The sequence below is a fragment of the Lepus europaeus genome, chromosome 10, assembly GCF_033115175.1.
Source record: "Lepus europaeus isolate LE1 chromosome 10, mLepTim1.pri, whole genome shotgun sequence".
In the NCBI taxonomy this organism is placed as follows: domain Eukaryota; kingdom Metazoa; phylum Chordata; class Mammalia; order Lagomorpha; family Leporidae; genus Lepus; species Lepus europaeus.
Genome location: NC_084836.1, coordinates 112,596,092 through 112,612,736, shown reverse-complemented (window position 1 = coordinate 112,612,736; position 16,645 = coordinate 112,596,092). Strand labels below are relative to the sequence as shown.

The 16,645-nt window shown below is 56.8% G+C and overlaps 1 protein-coding gene across 1 annotated transcript in view; it reads left to right on the top strand.

Annotated features, from left to right (window-relative positions):
* ELMO2 (engulfment and cell motility 2) overlaps positions 1-16,645 on the top strand; it is a 39,260-nt gene that overhangs the window by 18,499 nt on the left and 4,116 nt on the right. The window contains exons 7-19 of the mRNA XM_062204292.1: positions 454-553; positions 1,452-1,603; positions 4,811-4,889; positions 7,691-7,741; positions 11,972-12,094; positions 12,428-12,562; positions 13,121-13,225; positions 13,318-13,426; positions 13,812-13,948; positions 15,044-15,207; positions 15,295-15,407; positions 15,514-15,621; positions 16,349-16,431. Of these exons, the coding sequence (XP_062060276.1) occupies positions 454-553; positions 1,452-1,603; positions 4,811-4,889; positions 7,691-7,741; positions 11,972-12,094; positions 12,428-12,562; positions 13,121-13,225; positions 13,318-13,426; positions 13,812-13,948; positions 15,044-15,207; positions 15,295-15,407; positions 15,514-15,621; positions 16,349-16,431 (1,459 nt within the window). The remainder of the gene's footprint in view (positions 1-453; positions 554-1,451; positions 1,604-4,810; positions 4,890-7,690; positions 7,742-11,971; positions 12,095-12,427; positions 12,563-13,120; positions 13,226-13,317; positions 13,427-13,811; positions 13,949-15,043; positions 15,208-15,294; positions 15,408-15,513; positions 15,622-16,348; positions 16,432-16,645) is intronic.

Sequence of the window (16,645 nt, the reverse complement as noted above, 5' to 3'; positions counted from 1 at the left end):
GAAGGGATAGCGTGTGCACAGTCAGTACTTGGTTGGGCAGGAATTGAACCCATGCCGCTCTCTGTGCTCTGTCTCGTGCACTCTGCTGCCTCTTGGCTGCAGGTGAACCTGGGACGTAAGCTCCTTAGGTTCCCAGTGATGCTGCAGACCGACAGTGGTCTCCTGTCCCCTTGGTCTTGGGGAGCAGATGAGTGATCCTGCTTCCCTGAGATGCAGCAGTCTGCGGAAGGCGAAGCTATAGCCGAGCAGTCAGGTTTTTCTCCAGTGATGGAAACCCGAGTCTACTCCTCATCTGGTTAAGGGTGCACGCGGGCGCTAGTGCTACACTGACTGATTTCCCGAGGGGTGTTTACATTGAAATCTGTCCCTTTGGTGGCTGCCTTTGCACCTGAGTTCCCCGACTGAATCGTTATTATTTTGTGTGTGTGTGTGTGTGTGTTGCACGTGTCTCAGCTACAGTGAGATGCTGGCATTCACCCTGACTGCCTTCTTAGAGCTCATGGACCATGGCATTGTCTCCTGGGACATGGTTTCAATCACCTTCATTAAGCAGGTGAGGCCTCTGGCATCCACTCATCCTCTCTCTGGCTCCCTCCCTCTCTCTGCCTCTCTCGCTCCCTCCCTCCTCCCCCTTCTCTCCTCCCTCAGTTGCTGGTTGTCCTGTGGGCTACAGGGGAGATACTGGGCAGAACAGCCGCTCTCCCAAGGGTCGGCCTTCTATCTGGGGCCAGATTTTCCACCCTCAAACGCCGGTCTCCCTGTGGCTCCTGAAAGATTTCTACCCTGTTGCACTTTCAAGGGCCTGTGCTGGGCAGCTGGAACGGGGCTCTCAGACTGGACTGTGGCCAGAGTAGACCTGGGTTGTCAGATTTGGGATGCAGCCAGCCCGTCAGCCAGTATGATCCCCGAGGACTGCGTCCTGAGCGCTTCCTTCTCCGGATTAAGACGTGTGCATTCGTTCCCGAATCCGTGCAGCAGCCTGTTTGGGTTGTCAGAGTGAACTCAGCGGGCGGGGGCTTCCTCTGGTTGTGCTCTCTTCCATCTGGGGGGGGCTGTGCCCGTTAACAAAGTGACCTGAAGCTAATGAACGTTGTTACATCCGCTGACCCAGAATTTCACTGATCCTCGGCTGTGGCATTGGGAATGCGGCCACACTGGAGCTATGCGGACAAAAGTGAAGTGGCCGTGTGCGGAGGGTGTGATGGGATTGAGCAGGGGGCTCAGACGATAAGGCTTCACGGCCCTTTCAGCCTCCCGGCTTTCTCACAGCTAAACTGTTATTCTGAAGAACAGGATAAGCTGTTAGATTCTGAGGAAGTACCGTTGTAGGGAAACCATGATCTGCGCGTGAATCACCCTCGCCTAGGGTTCGAGTCTCAGAGGAGAGATGCGAGGGCTGGCGTCAGGTGCCTGAACATCCAGCTCTGATCTGTCGCCCCCTCTGGCTCCAGATTGCGGGGTACGTGAGCCAGCCCATGGTGGACGTGTCCATTCTTCAGAGGTCCCTGGCCATCCTGGAGAGCATGGTCTTGAACAGCCAGAGTCTGTACCAGAAGATCGCTGAGGAAGTCACCGTGGGGCAGCTCATCGCCCACCTGCAGGTGTGAGTAGGAGACCCCACCCCACACTTCGGTGCTCTCTTCTCTCCCCTAACTCTTTCAGTCCTGCCTCTGCCTTGCTTCTATTCCAGGCTGCAGGCTGCTGGTTCATTCAGGTCACCTTCCACACCGCTGCCGAGTTCAGGCCTGACCAGGACACGGGCCTGCCTGGAACCCTCTGTGCTCCTAAAATGCCGGCTGCCACCCCCTCCCCCACACTGGTGCCAGACAGTGTTCGAGGCTTTCTCCCCTGAGGGCCCAGGAGTCTCTGTACCTGTGACAGTGTTTCTATAAAATACTGTGTGTGTTTTATCTGTTGCCCATTTTGAACTGTGAGCTCCTTGAGAACAGGGGCCAATCATTTTGCATCCCCTACTTTGAGTAGAAACTCAGCCAGTATTTGTTGAACGAGTGTTTACTGAGCTCACGACGCGCCGTGCGAATTGTGAGAAGTGCCGTGTGAGACGTGAGATCGGGATGGCAGTTCAGATCCGTGCCCTGCTGCTTCCCGGGTCTCTGTTTCAGCAGGTGGCTTGCTCTCTTCTGACCTCAGTTTCTCGTCTCTAGACCCCAACTCTCAGACAGTGAGAGGATCAAAAGAGTTTAGGGCACAAAAGGGCTTAGCATAGTGGCCAGCATAGGTTAGGTATTTAAGAAATTTGGGGCTTTTTTAATTTTTAAATTTTTTTCCAGTTTATTCAAAAGGCAGAGAGACAGATAGCCCAAGAGCGAGAGCTCCCATCCACTGGTTCACTTCCCAAAAGCCCAGAACAGCTGGGCTGGGCTGGGCTGGGCTGGGCTGCAGCTGGAAGCCAGTATCTCAGTCTGGGTCTCCCACGTGGGTGGCAGGAATTCAATTACTGGAGCCAGCACGGCTGCCCTCCAGTGTCTGCTTTGGCAGGAAGCGGGGGTCAGGAGCCGGAGCCAGGAGTCAAACCCAGGAACCTGAAGGTGTGCTGTGGATGTCCTGACCACCAGGCCAAACAGCGCCTCCTTTTGTTTGTTTTTTGAGAAGCACATCCTAGACTCAGATGGCGACGAGTGTCTCTGCTCTTTGTTCGCTTGACTTCACCCCTAACCAGTCTGCGCAGTGTAAGGCTGTGGACTTCCCCAACAAGCAATGATCCTGCTGATCCCTTCCGGACCCTTGTTCACATCTAGTCCAGTGGGTGTGGCCAGAACGCGGCCAGAATCCACCGCCAGTTCCAGAGGGAGTCCCGGCTCCCAGAGTTGGGGGTTTCTAGCAGCCTCCTCTTCGTTCAGCTACACTCCCGACCTGTGTCCCCCACCAGCCCAAGTAAAAAGAAAGCAGTGATTTTTATTTTTTTTTTATTTTTATTTTTTTTTTGCAGCTCTGATTTCTCCTGGTCACTTTTCAGAAGTTCTTTAGCCTCAGGTTTTATCATCCAAAGAGCCAACAAGACTATGAGACACGGGGACACGGAGACACTGGTTGGTGTGAGGACACTGTAAACTCTGGGTAGACAATTCTGATCTTCCTGTGACCTCGCGCCTGCCTCTGTATCTTTGCCTCTAAATAGGGAATGAGTAGGACAACAGAGATATGGCATTTCTCGGGGGTCCGTTGTGACTACTTTGACCCCAGGGCTATCACTGGCGCTCGTGTGCTCTGCGGGGGGACGCTTGGTCCCTTCACGAGACTCCTAGGAGTCCCTCCCTGACCAGGAAGCCCATCAGCCGCCATGGAGAGAGATCCACAGATCACACCCAAGATACAGCAGGTGGACACGTGGTATCAAGTGACAGGATTACAGATTCCAGAGTGCGGTTGTAGTTGTTTTGTTTGTTTAAAATAATGTAAGTGTGGCCGGCACCAAGGCTCACTTGGCTAATCCTCTGCCTTGCAGCGCCAGCACCCAAGGTTCTAGTCCCTGTTGGGGCGCCGGATTCTGTCCCTGTTGCTCCTCTTCCAGGCCAGCTCTCTGCTGTGGCCCAGGAGGGCAGTGGAGGATGGCCCAAGTGCTTGGGCCCTGCACCTGCATGGGAAACCAGGAGGAAGCACCTGGCTCCTAGCTTCGGATTGGCGCAGCACCGGCCGTAGTGGCCATTAGGGGAGTGAACCAATGGAATGAAGACCTTTCTCTCTGTCTCTCTCTCACTGTCTAACTCTACCTGAAAAATAAAAAAGTAATAATGTAAGTGTGTAGTCAAAGCCTGACAATGCAGAAAGCACAAACAGTAACTTACCTGCCTGCTGTCTCACCTCCAAACGTGAGCACTGTTAACCACCGACCTGAACGTCCTTCCAGTCTTCATTCTCTACGCATATTTTTGCCACAATCAGGATCTTACTACACATAATTTGCATACCTTGATTACTGCTATTCTTTTTTTAAAATTTATTTTATTTATTTGAAAGAGTTACAGAGAGACGTAGACACACACACACACACAGAGTGAGAGAGATATCTTTCATGTGCTACAATAGCCAGAGCTGCGCCGATCCGAAGCCAGAAGCCAGGAGCTTCTTCCAGGTCTCCCACGTGGGTGCAGGGGCCCAAGGACTTGGGCCATCCTCCGCTGCTTTCCCAGGCACATTAGCAGGGAGCTGGATGGGAAGTAGAGCAGCCGGGACTGGAACCGGTGCCCATATGGGATGCCGGCACTGCAGGCTGGGGCTTTAACCTGCTGCTATTCTTTTACTGAATAATATATCTTGAACATTTCTCCATGGCAAAGATCACTCAGAAAGAGTAGTTCTAAACCTGATTTGCATCTCAGATACCTTTCAAAATCCAATAATTACCTCGGACTCCTGCCTCCTTGGGAAAAGTAGTCACAGTTAATGAACTACTCGGGTGTCCATACTAGTGCTGGGGTTCACAGGCACTCTAAGCCCATCCCTGACCCTAGGTTAAGAAGCTTTACCCTAAAACATGATTTTAATAATTGCATGGGATTCTCATGTGTAAGCTGAGTTGCCGTTGGGAGCGTTTGGATTACTTACCATTCTTTCTGTTTTAAGAGGACTTTAGAGTAACACCTGTCGGTGAATTTGCACAGCTCTCTGATAACTGTCTTAGGATGAAGGCCTGTTGGAGGAATCGCTGGGTCAAGAGCATCCCTGCTTCGAATGGTTTCAGACTTAGCCCCGATCATTATCTGATTCTAGCCTGTGAGTGAGTGTCTCTAAGCGCAGTCCTGCTATTCGGCCTTCTAATCCGCCTCTGCTTCCTTCTCCATTGACACAGCTCCAACCAGGAGATCCAGACCTACGCCATTGCCCTGATTAACGCCCTCTTCCTGAAGGCTCCCGAGGACAAGCGACAGGTCTGTGGCTGCCTTTGCAAACTTCCCACCTGGGCTCCTTGTGAGAACTCTCACCCCACTCTCCCCAAAGTTCCCCCCAGCCCGCCGTGGTCAGAGTCCAGCAGGGCGGTTTTGTCGAGGAAGACCTGGGGGCAGGGTGGGGAGGGGGTAGCCAGGCCTTCCCTCTGCAGGACCAGGGAGCAAATACTTCCTGCTTCACGAGCCATAGGGTCTGTTTGGCCACGACTCCACTTTACCATTGAAGCCAAAACCAGGTGGCGACGATAGGCGAGTGAACGGCACAGCTGTCTTCCTGTAAAACCTCATTTACATGAGCAGCTGATGGGCCAGCGTGGCCGTCGTTGCTGGCTCCTGATCCGGAGGATCGAGAGATCAGCAGTAAGGAAGAGGAGCCCCCGGGCATCGCTGTTGAGGCCAGTGAGTCCAACACCGGGCGTGACGATTAGCCATGTGGTGTTAAACACACCGCCCCGCCCCGCCCCGCCCCGCCCCACCTCGCCTCAGTTTCCTCCCTGTGACGCGGGAGTGCCCTCTGCCCTGATTACAAATGAAGAAACCAGGAGCAGCCAGGTGGTGGAGCAAACTCTGACCCGCGAGTGCTGGGGCCTGGGACGGAGCCCCTCTCCTGCCACGGGCTGTAGTGCCGTTAGCCTCTGTGCGCCCCAGTTTCTCCTTTGAAAGGAAGGGGCCAGGTGAAATGATCCTTGAAGGGCCCTTCCGACACTAGCATTTCCGTGTCTCTGATAGAAGCGCAAGTGCGACACAAAAGTCGAACGTTTCTACTCTGTCCATACCATGGGCGCAGTAAGATGGAATCCCAGCGGGGCCTTGCGCCCAGCTCTTGAGATTCGAGGGGGAGGACCTGTACCATCTGTGGTTCTGTCTGTCCTCGTCTTTTTTGGATGGCTTGGCTCCGTTAACCTCTTCCTCCCCGGTCCTCGTCTGAACGTAAGCCGAAAGCTCATTCCGTCTGCTTCTCTCTGTGCCTTTTGCTTTCTGCCGGCAGGACAAGCACCTTAATCCTCTAGACCTGCCTGTCACTGTAAGTAGCCCCGCTGTGTGGAAAGGTGGGAAGGTCAGAGCTGGGCCGGTCTCCGTGTCAGGGAGAGGTGGCGCGCTGGCAGGACGCTCAGCACGAGTGAGGCTGGAGTCCCAGGAAGGATCAGCAGGTGCCTGCCCCAGGGACGGGGACCCAGTCTCCCCTCTGCCGCTTGCCTTTGCGCGGGGTCTCTGGTTCAACCAGGGAAGGTCAGAGTCAGTAACAGCCTGTGGCTTCCATCTAGACGACGCGGCAGCATCGCCTTCCTGCTTGTGCTAGCGCAGGACTCAAGGTAGATCCGTGCCCCTTCTGGACTCCGAGTAGACGGCAGGGCTGTGACAGGGTTCGGCAGTTGACAGAAGGGAGTGCGGATGCTCCTCCCTGGGCTAGAGGACGCTCTGGAGAGGCTGCGAGAGAGGGCGCGCGCTGCCCCCAGCACTGCGAGAGGCTTTGGTCTACGACTTTTATATCCCAGCTCTAGACCGCTGTCAGCTACCCACTCGGTGAGCTTCATGTCCGCTGACCCCCTGCGGTTACCAAAGACGCTTCTAGGCTTCCTTCCTCCTTTGCCAGCCGGGCCGTGCGCAGAGGATGCGAAGTGAAATCTGCTGTTGCTGGCAGCCTCGGCCATGTGGGATGTGTCTGGGAAGCCAGAGTGAGGGCGGCCTGCGAGCCCTGGGAGAGATGGCAGAGCTCACAGATACGGCTCCGCGGGAGGGTGACAGCTCCCCCAGGCCTACTGAGGCAGAATTATCTCTGCGGTGGAGTGAAGGCAGCAGTTGGAATGGGAAGTCATGCTAATTAACATTAGTGAGAAGCGATGGCTGACATTGGAGGGAGGAGACAGAATTATGAAAAGCTGTCAGAAAAATTAAAAGCATTGTAATCCAGGACCGTTTTGTTTAGAGGGAAATAGCTTCGCATCTCCACAGCTCCTCGGGGTGTTCTAGCGACACAACACAGAATAATAACCGATGTTCTTTCTGATGAAGCCAAGGCCTTGGCAGTGATTAAATTATAATCATTGTAGACTCTTCAGAAATAAATGTATATGATGGATTTTTTTTCCTCACTCACTTATAATGTATTTTTTAAGATTTGCATAAGAATGGTCAAAATAATGATTCCAAGAGAACCCTCCCAGCTTTGTTCCTGAGAAGACTGACTTATCGCGGGGCACTTTATTTCCTGGGTGTGCTAAATAAATAAAACACGTAGCTGTCAAAATCTGAGCCAAATAAAATAAAAAAGATCATCTCTTATGAAAATTTGCCCAAAAGTACTCGACACGTTGCTCTTCTGACCAGTCAGAATCCCGGGTCCATTTGCTCTGGGGCAGCCGTGCCCAGCCCTCTCTGCTGGAGGCCAGAGGGGGTACTGGGCCAAGCCCTTTCCTCCCCTGCAGCTTCGGGAGAGCCCCTCCCCGCCCTGGCAGGGGGTCCGCCTGGAACACTGCATGTGGCTTGGCAACCGTCATCTGCTGTGTGCCCCACGCGCGTGCAGTGTCCACGCCTGGCATCTTTGTTCCACGGTGTCTCGGCATCTTTGTCCCACGATGTCTCGTCCTTGAGCAGTCTGTGTCCCTCTTTGAAGACGAGGCAGCGAGTGTGCCACTGGGAAGGGGACTCTACTTGAGGACATTTGCAGAGGGCGGGGAGTTTTCAGAGGAGATGCCCCAGAGCTCGGCTCGGCCTGCCTCTCCGTAGGACTCCCAGGTGCGTGTCTGCCACCCTGCCTCACCCTCGCTCATTCTTCTCCCTAGGACATGGCCAACGCCTTCGCACAGAAGCACCTTCGGTCCATAATCCTGAATGTGAGTGCCTGGAACACAGTGTATTTGGTTACGTTTGTGGCAGTAAATACTCAGCATAGGTAATGTGCTATTGAATTACTACTGCGTGGGGAGGGCGTGCAGAGCAAACTTAGGACAGGTACCAAACCTTCTTAAACTGGAAACCTTCTTCTAGTACTCCTCCGTGAGCCGAGCTGAGCCTAGGACACCATTGCACCCGGGCTCGCAGAGCCTCCGGGAGGGGCTCCAGCCAGCTAGACTGCTTGTTCACCTGCGGCCCCAGAGGGAACACGTGGGAATAGATACAGCAAAGGAATGGAATTCATCCGCTAACCCTGACCAGAGAGAAATAAGCAAGTCCTTCTGGCCCAGCGGGACAGACAGTGGCCGTGGCAAGGTGTTGGCAGGGCTTAGTAGAGGTGTAGAGTGTAGGAGGGACAGAGCAGGGCCCTGCGGGAGTGGCTGTCAGGAAGCCCTCAGGTGAGCCTAGGAGGATCAGGGCAGACCAGCTGGGGTAGGGGTTCCAGCCGGAAGCCACCTGGAACCCAGCAGCGAATGGAGTTGGGGAGCGTGGGCCAAGGAGCCTTCGTCATTCCTAAGGACAACTGAGGGCCTGGAGTCAGGTTGGAGAAGTCACCAACGGTCAGCTTAGGAGGAGCGCACCGAAGGACTTGTGTGTGTGATGAGACTGTCCGAGGAAAGAAAGCAGAATAGAGTCGGGGGCCAGGGTCTGGAAAGAGGTCTGAGTCCCTGTAGCCCCGAGGGCTGAGGGAAGGGGGCTGGGGGCTGGGGCTGAGAGCCAAGGGTCTGGATAAAAAGAAGACAGTGACAGCAGTTGTCAAAGACAAGAACAGAGACACAGTGAGGGGAGTGAAATGCAAGCTCAGGAGCCGTGTCGAGGGCTCAGGAATGCAGCAGCTGGGCCTGGAAGCCCACCCGCCCCTGCTGTGCCACTGGCCAGCCTTTGATCCCGAGCAGGTCACATCACTGCCCTGGGCTTCCATGTGCTTCTCTGGTTGTGAGGACTAGAGCAGCTGGTGCGTGCACAGCGCTTAGCGGGTGCCTGGCGCTTGGCTAGCACCCTGCCTCCTCCCGCCTGATCAGGTGCACAGGTGAGAGAATTCGGGAGTGAGCTCTGCGCGTCTGCAGACTTGAGTCGTCTGCCAGACTGCACCTCGAGGAACTGGCTCCTCCCTGCTGGCTGCGGCCCTGGTCACCGCCCAGCAGGAGCCCCTGCCCCAGCGATCCTAGCCTGCTGCCTCTGGTGACGGCACGCGCAGGTGGCCAGCACTGCTGAGCAGCCGTCCTGGACACCACCCCTGCATGTGGGGGTGAGGGTGGCCTTCTGGCGGAAGTATAGTCAGCTTGATTCTCACATGTACCTTATGGGCTCAGAAATCCAGCTCACTTCCGGATCAAGCCTTGTGAACAAGCCAGGATCCAACTGTAGAGGAGAAGTCAGTGTCGGGACTCGGGCTCGGGCGTTCTGCAGGGAGATCGTCCCTGCCCGCTCACTGACGTACAGGGGTGTGGCTGCAGGGACCTGGCAGCGGAGTAAGACTCCCCAGGGAACCTCTGAAACTGCTCCTCGGGATGGAGCCGTGCCGCGAGCCAGAGCTGCCCAGAGTGATTGACTTCCTCCCCACCACGGTGCCTGCTAAGGGAGGGATTGAAGTGAACGCAGACCGAGAGCGCACGAACCTTCCTCTCTTCACAGTGTCTTATAAATCATGGAGAGGAGTGAGGAGGCAGGAAGGAGAGACAGGTAGGAAGAAATCAGGGCAGAGAGAGGAAACAGTAGGGAAGAAAAGGCTTAGAGAGGCAAAGGAAGAGAGGAGGCTAGCACTGGGGGCAGGAGGAGGCCCCGGGCTCTGGGAGGGATGGGGAGGAAGGTGCAGGGGGAGGAGGCACAGAGCCCTCAAGCAGGAGAAAGTAAGCTGGGGGAGTGGGGGGAGTGGGGGGAGTGGACGGGGACGTTGGGACTGAGTCTTGTGCTGCAGAGCGAGAAAGCGAGCATGGCGCATCTCGGAGAGAGAGCCTGGTCCTGAGGCCGGGGCGGGGGAGGGGGCAGGGATCAACTATCAACTAAAGTGGGCTCACGGAAGCCCCGTGCAGCTGCTGAGCACCTAGAATAAGCCCAGTGTGGCCGGGGAGCCACATGTGTGATTATAGCACTAGTTTACTTTTTTAATAATTTTAAGAGTTATTTAGGCTGGTGCCGCGGCTCAATAGGCTTATCCTCTGCCTTGTGGCGCCGGCACACCGGGTTCTAGTCCCGGTCGGGGCACCAGATTCTGTCCTGGTTGCCCCTCTTCCAGGCCAGCTCTCTGCTGTGGCCCGGGAAGGCAGCGGAGGATGGCCCAAGTGCTTGGGCCCTGCACCCCATGGGAGACCAGGAGAAGCCCCTGGCTCCTGGCTTCGGATCAGTGCGGTGCGCCGGCCATGGCAGCCATTGGAGGGTGAACCAACGGCAAAGGAAGACCTTTCTCTCTGTCTCTCTCACTGTCCACTCTGTCTGTCCAAAAAAAAAAAAAAAAAAAGTTATTTAAAGGCAGAGTTGGAGAGAGATCTTCCATCTGCTAGTTCACTCCCCAAATTGCTGTTAACAGCCAGGGGTAGGCCAGCCGAAACCAGGAACCAAGAACTTCCTCTGGGTCTCCCACATGGTGCAGGGGCCCAAGCACTCGGGCCATCTGCTGCTGCTTTCCCAGGTGCATTAGCAGGGAGCTGGATCGGAAGTGGAGCAGCCCCGCTATGCCACAACGCCAGCCCCTCTAGTTCCACTCGCCCATATGTGAGTGGTGGCGACTGTGGTGGGCCGCACAGCATAGAAAGGAGACTACAGAGCGGGGAGAGAACTCTGGCGTCACACCACGAGGGAAGAGGTCTGGCAGCACTGTCCCCTGCACATGTGACAAAGCCACATGGGTAATGTTAAACATTCTAGTAGCGACTTTAAAAAGAGGAATAGGAAAAATGAAGTTTAAAAATTATTTAATCCAGGCTACCCCAAACATCGCTTCAATCTGTGCTAAGGGAAAAACACCACTAAGGAGGTACTTCACGCTTCCTCCTAAGCCTTGGAGGTCTGGGGTCTGTTTTACAGCACATCTTGCTGTGGACGAGCCACACTTCCGGTGTTCAACAGCTCCATGCACCTATAGCTGCCACGTTGGGCTGCACACATCTAAAGCAATGGATCAGAACCAGAACAAGCTCTGAGAGTCGACCTGAAGTTAGAGGGAGCTTGAAAGACACTGGTCCAAGGTTGCAGAGCCGGGAGCAGTGCTGTCGGTAGACCTTCTGTGCCAGGGGAAGTGCGCCACGCCTCCACTGCCCCGTACCGTGGCCACCTGCCACAGGTGCCTGCCAGGTACTGAAAGGCTGGCTGGTGCAACCGAGGAGCTAAACGTGTAACTTCAACTGGCTTTCACTGGTTTAACTGCAAATGACCACATGTAACTACTGGTAGCCGCATCAGCCCACACAGCCCTGGAGACATAGAACTGCCCAGTAGAGGGCATAGCCGTGGCCTGCGGGGAAGTGAAGGGACAGAATTCAAGACAGAGGGGGACCCAGAGCACGGGAGCAAGAAGGAAAGAGCAGGGGTGAGAACACAGTGCAGTGGCGATCGACTGGGACAGACAGCGGGGGAGGTAGCGTGCGGGAGAAGGACACGCAAGGGCACAGCTGAGAAGACACGAGGCCGAAAGTGGGGGGAGGGCAGCGGAAGCACAGAGCGGGGTGGGGGGAGGGAGCTGGAGAGTAGGGGGTGGGGGAGCAGGGACAACACGGGGTGACGGGAGTATGGGGGCTGCATCGTGGAGTTCCACCTCCTCCTCTGTGTGGGTGTCTCAGGAGCACTGAAAGGAAACGACCTTTTCTGAGGGCTCCCTGGCTGGTGAAGCTATGGAAACATTCCGTTTTTCTACGGGGAAAATGAGCATCCGGGCTTGCTATCCACTGGACTGAGTGGCCCTGGGAGGTGCCTGATTGACAGGGCCTAGCCTCCTCCGTGTGGGGAGGCTAGGGTGGGCTGTGGTCCCGGCCCTGGGAGTGCGGAGGAAGGGCCTGCAGTGACTCACGTCTGCCTGAATGCAGCTCATTCATCGCGCAGCCCCCTATGGAACACGGAGTCCCCAAGTCCCCGAGGGTGGGAGGAAGCGCTGTTCCGGCCGGCGGCAAGGGCGTGCCTCCTTAGTGAACCAGGCGGCCCATTCAGTCCCTTGCTCCCGCCTTCGCTTTTTCTAGCATGTGATCCGCGGGAACCGCCCAATCAAAACAGAGATGGCCCATCAGCTCTATGTCCTTCAAGTCCTGACCTTTAACCTCCTGGAAGAAAGGATGATGACCAAGATGGACCCCAATGACCAGGTAGGTGCTCAGAGGGGCGCTGCCCTCCTGGCTTAAATCCTATGCTGCGTGTCATGGCTGTGCTGCCCCGCGCCCTGCTCTGTGGGCCAGGCACTGGGCGTGGTCTTTGCAGAACTGGTTTGCATCTTCCCTGGAAACTCTAGCATGAGCTGTGCCTGCTGGCAACTTCCTGTGGGCCGTGCCCATTTCTGTTGTGCGGCAGTAGAGGTGATGCCTCCTAAGAGACTGGCTGGGGCCAGAGGTTGGTCCAGCAGAGCCTGGCCCTGACCAGGCTTTCTCTCCTCGCTTCCCTCACCTGGCTGACTCACCTCTGCTGTCTGTCCCACCTCCCAGGCTCAAAGAGACATTATATTTGAACTGAGGAGGATCGCATTTGATGCGGACTCTGATCCTAGCAACGTCCCTGGGAGTGGGACTGAAAAACGCAAAGCCATGTACACCAAGGACTACAAAATGCTCGGATTTACTGTAAGTACTCAAAACATGGATGATGGTAGGCCTTCTCCCCGGACAGGAGGTTGGAGGCCCAGCCAAATAGGGCCCCGAGGACCTCTTCATGATGGCTTCCCTGGAACGGGTGGCAGCGGGAAGCTGGCAGGGCCCTGATGCTTGGTTTGCTTTGTGGAGGCGCCTTTGCAGGTGCACTGTTTGGCCCCATGAAACGAACCTACCTGTAGGAGGACCCAGGAGGCCGGCCAGGGTGGGGAGGGGATCTTGGCGCCCAAGCTGCTCAGTTCTTGGCAGAGCTACAGTGGATATTTGTGATAGATGATAGGTGAAGATGGGGTTAATTTACTTAAGTATGTTTCGTACATACGGCATATACAGCGCTGGGAGCACAAGTGAGGCCGCCACAGTCCAGCGCCCCAGGGCTCGCGGTTCTGAAGTAGAGGTGGGTGTGTAAAAAGATCCCAGACAGGAGAATCAGGTGCCGGTGGCACAGGGAGCAGGGCGATGGGGCTTCCGCTCGGTTCATGCCGCACACAGCAGGGCATCACATCGCAGACCAAACCTTTCCCTCTCCAGAACCACATCAACCCAGCCCTAGACTTCACCCAGACTCCTCCGGGGATGCTGGCCTTGGACAACATGCTGTACTTGGCAAAAGTCCACCAGGATACCTACATCCGGGTAAAGGCGGGGCCTTCCCTCCTGCTCCTGGAGCCGCGTCTCTTGCCTTCCCCTCTCCCCGCCCTAACCCTCCCATTCCTCTCCCCCCACAGATTGTCTTGGAGAACAGCAGCCGAGAAGACAAACACGAGTGCCCCTTTGGCCGCAGTGCCATCGAGCTCACGAAAATGCTCTGTGAGATCCTCCAGGTTGGGGAGCTCCGTAAGTCCCTGCGGTCGAGAGCCCGGTGACCCCGAGATCATAAGCGGATGTCAGTAGGACTGACAGCCTCGGGGTGGGGGTGGGGGTTGTTTTCAGTTGTTCCTAATTACTGCATGAAATGATGGACCCTGGTCTGATATCCGGGAGTCATAGGTGTTGCTCTGGTTTGAGCCTCGTTCAAGAGCTACCCCACAGCCTCGTGTGAGGCCAACTGAGTCTGCAACAGGGCAAACCCTGGAGCAGATGGCCGAGGAAGTGGAGAAAGGCCCGTCCCATGCCCTCGTTAGCCACAGTCCTCGGGACTCGGGTGGAGAAGGCAGTTCCTGGACAGGAGCTCCGGGCCCACGGCGGGCCCTTCATGCTTCCCGTTTCTCCACCTGCACAGCAAATGAAGGGCGCAACGACTACCACCCCATGTTCTTCACCCACGACCGAGCGTTTGAAGAGCTCTTCGGCATCTGCATCCAGCTACTGAACAAGACCTGGAAGGAGATGAGGGCGACAGCGGAGGACTTCAACAAGGTCAGTGTCACAGCGGCTCTGGGGCGCACAGAGGGAAGCTGTCACACGGCAGCCTCTGACCACTGGCCACTGCCGGGGGACCCCACAGCTGGAAAACCAGCTGACCTGCGGCGCTGAGTCAGACAGCTGGGGTGTCGGAGGGCCCCAGGCACAGCTCATCGTGGCTTCCTCTGTGACCCTGAGCAAGTGTCTTTCCCATGGTGCCCCGGGCCTTCATTTGCTCCAGGAAGCCAGCACTTTCTCCTGCCCCTGTGAGGGCACAGCCAGAACAGCTGGCTGGAACAGCTGGCGCTTCCCAGGCACCTGCTGTGTGCAGGCACTGCTGTGGTTTTGTGAACTGGAGGAGTGAGGAGAGGCAAGAGCGGACTGACGTGGTGTGCACGTCCCGGGTTCTCAGGAGATGGCCACCCCTCAGGGCCTTCTGGGGACCCCACTCCAGTGGAGCGTTGTGTGGGGGCCCCCAAAGCTGAGCCCCTCAGAGCTGAGTGTTGAAGGTGGTCCTCCCATCGTAACCCATCTGGGAAGCAGGAAGAGGAGAGGGTCAGCCGACCGCATCGCTTCTGTGTGGTCCTCTAGTCTCCCCTCTTCTTGTGCATCTGCCCCCCACTAGTGAGGCTGCACTGCAGGGCTGTGCGGGGTCCTGCTTGTTGCTCTGATGGGCGCCGATTGAGAGGAACAGACACGTGTTCCAGCACGCGGTGCGCCACGTGCCGTGCTCTCCGTGCACCGGCGTCTCGCGCTGCAGGAGACGCCACTTCCTTCCCTTGACTTTAAACACAAGTAGATGGAAGCCCGAGGATGTCGAGCGAGTTGCTCCATCAACAGATGAGGGGACAGAATCTGCGCCTTTTCTCTCTGACTCCAGCCCCGGGCTCCTTCCCTCTGACTATTTGAAATGTGCGAGAACTAAGCCATGTGTCGCCATCAGTCACCTGCCCGGGTAACCTAAGAAGGTGTGCACGCTCTCTCGCCCAGCCCCGGGTCTGTAGTGGCTGCTCTGCTCAGACCCCGGCCCGGGAGAGTGCACAGGTGCACCACAGCTGGCGGTCCTCTCCCCACGGTGGCGGCGGGAATCAGCAGTCCTCTCCCCCGCAGGTCATGCAGGTGGTCCGAGAGCAAATCACCCGAGCTTTGCCGTCCAAGCCCAACTCCCTGGATCAGTTCAAGAGCAAACTGCGCAGCCTGAGCTACTCAGAGATCCTGCGACTGCGCCAGTCGGAGAGGATGAGTCAGGATGACTTCCAGTCCCCGCCCATCGTGTAAGTACGGCCCCGCCGGCCCCGCCGGCCCCCAACAACCACCACCGTCGCCGGGCCCTTGGCTTACTCGCTGTGTGTCTGCCCCAGGGAGCTGAGGGAGAAGATCCAGCCCGAGATCCTGGAGCTGATCAAGCAGCAGCGCCTGAACCGCCTCTGTGAGGGCAGCAGCTTCCGCAAGATTGGGAATCGCCGGAGACAAGGTGGGAGGCGTTCCCGCGGGCAGCAGGCAGCCCACACGCTGCCCTTTGGCGGCCCGGGCCTTTCCCGGCACCGTCCTTGACCTGTTTGGCTTCCCCTGTGTTCCAGAGCGCTTCTGGTACTGCCGCCTGGCCCTGAACCACAAGGTCCTGCACTATGGCGACTTGGACGACAACCCTCAGGGGGAGGTGACGTTCGAATCCCTGCAGGAGAAAAGTAGGTTCTCGCTCTGTCGATGCGTCGTGGTAGCTGGGCCCATCAGGAGACCTGCGTGCTGGTGCTGGCCGTGTCAAGCTGCTTCCCTGGCCTTCGGGCCCTCACTGCCCCAGACCTGTTTCCCTCTCTCAGAGGCCGTCTCTGCCTGGCCTGCCTCACCGGGCTGTGTGGAGAATGCATGCGATCAGCCGTGGGCACGCGTGTGCGGATCATGACCAAGTTGAAAGGCAGTAGTTAAGAGCAAAATCTCCAAAGCCGCATCCTGGATTCAGATCCTGGCCTTTTCCCTGCTGGGGAATTCTGCCCCCTTCCTTGGTTTCTTCTCCTGTAGAACAGGAGTAATAGCCTCACTTCCCTCCGAAGGGGACAGCGTGAGTAATACATGCAGAATGGCCCCCAGGGCGGCTGGCAAGCAGGTGCCACTGTCAGCTTTCTTATGGGGAGGGGGAGAGGAAGGGAGGGGTGTCCAAGGCCCCGTACCCTGGGGAGATGAATCCAGGAGCCCCGAAGTGACCCCTGGAGAGCTTTGACACAGCTTCGCCAGGCCCTGGTCTATGGGAAATGACCGCCGAGGAGGGAGCCGTCCAAGGCCACCCTCCCGCCCACCCCCCCGAGCGAGTGTGGCCTTTGAGGCTGGGGACTGCGCTTCCTGGGCACTCTGCCCAGGCTTCCCTGCCAGCACCGACTCCAGCACAGGCCTCCAGAGGCTAATGCCACCCTCTGTCAGTTCCTGTTGCAGACATTAAGGCCATCGTCACTGGGAAAGACTGTCCCCACATGAAAGAGAAAAGTGCTCTGAAACAGAACAAGGTGAGAGGGGGCCGTCCCATCGGAGGGTGAGCTCTGGCCGGGAGAGGGCGGTCTGACGGGGCACGGCTGCTTGAGCTGGGCGCTCCCTCCATTGAAATTCTTCCCGAACGTGTTGTGTCCTTAAGGAGAACTTGGGACGTACGTAAGACTAGGTGGAACCCCGGATGTGGATCACGTGGCCTCGCAGCCAGGCAGAGCCTGCCATCCACTGTTC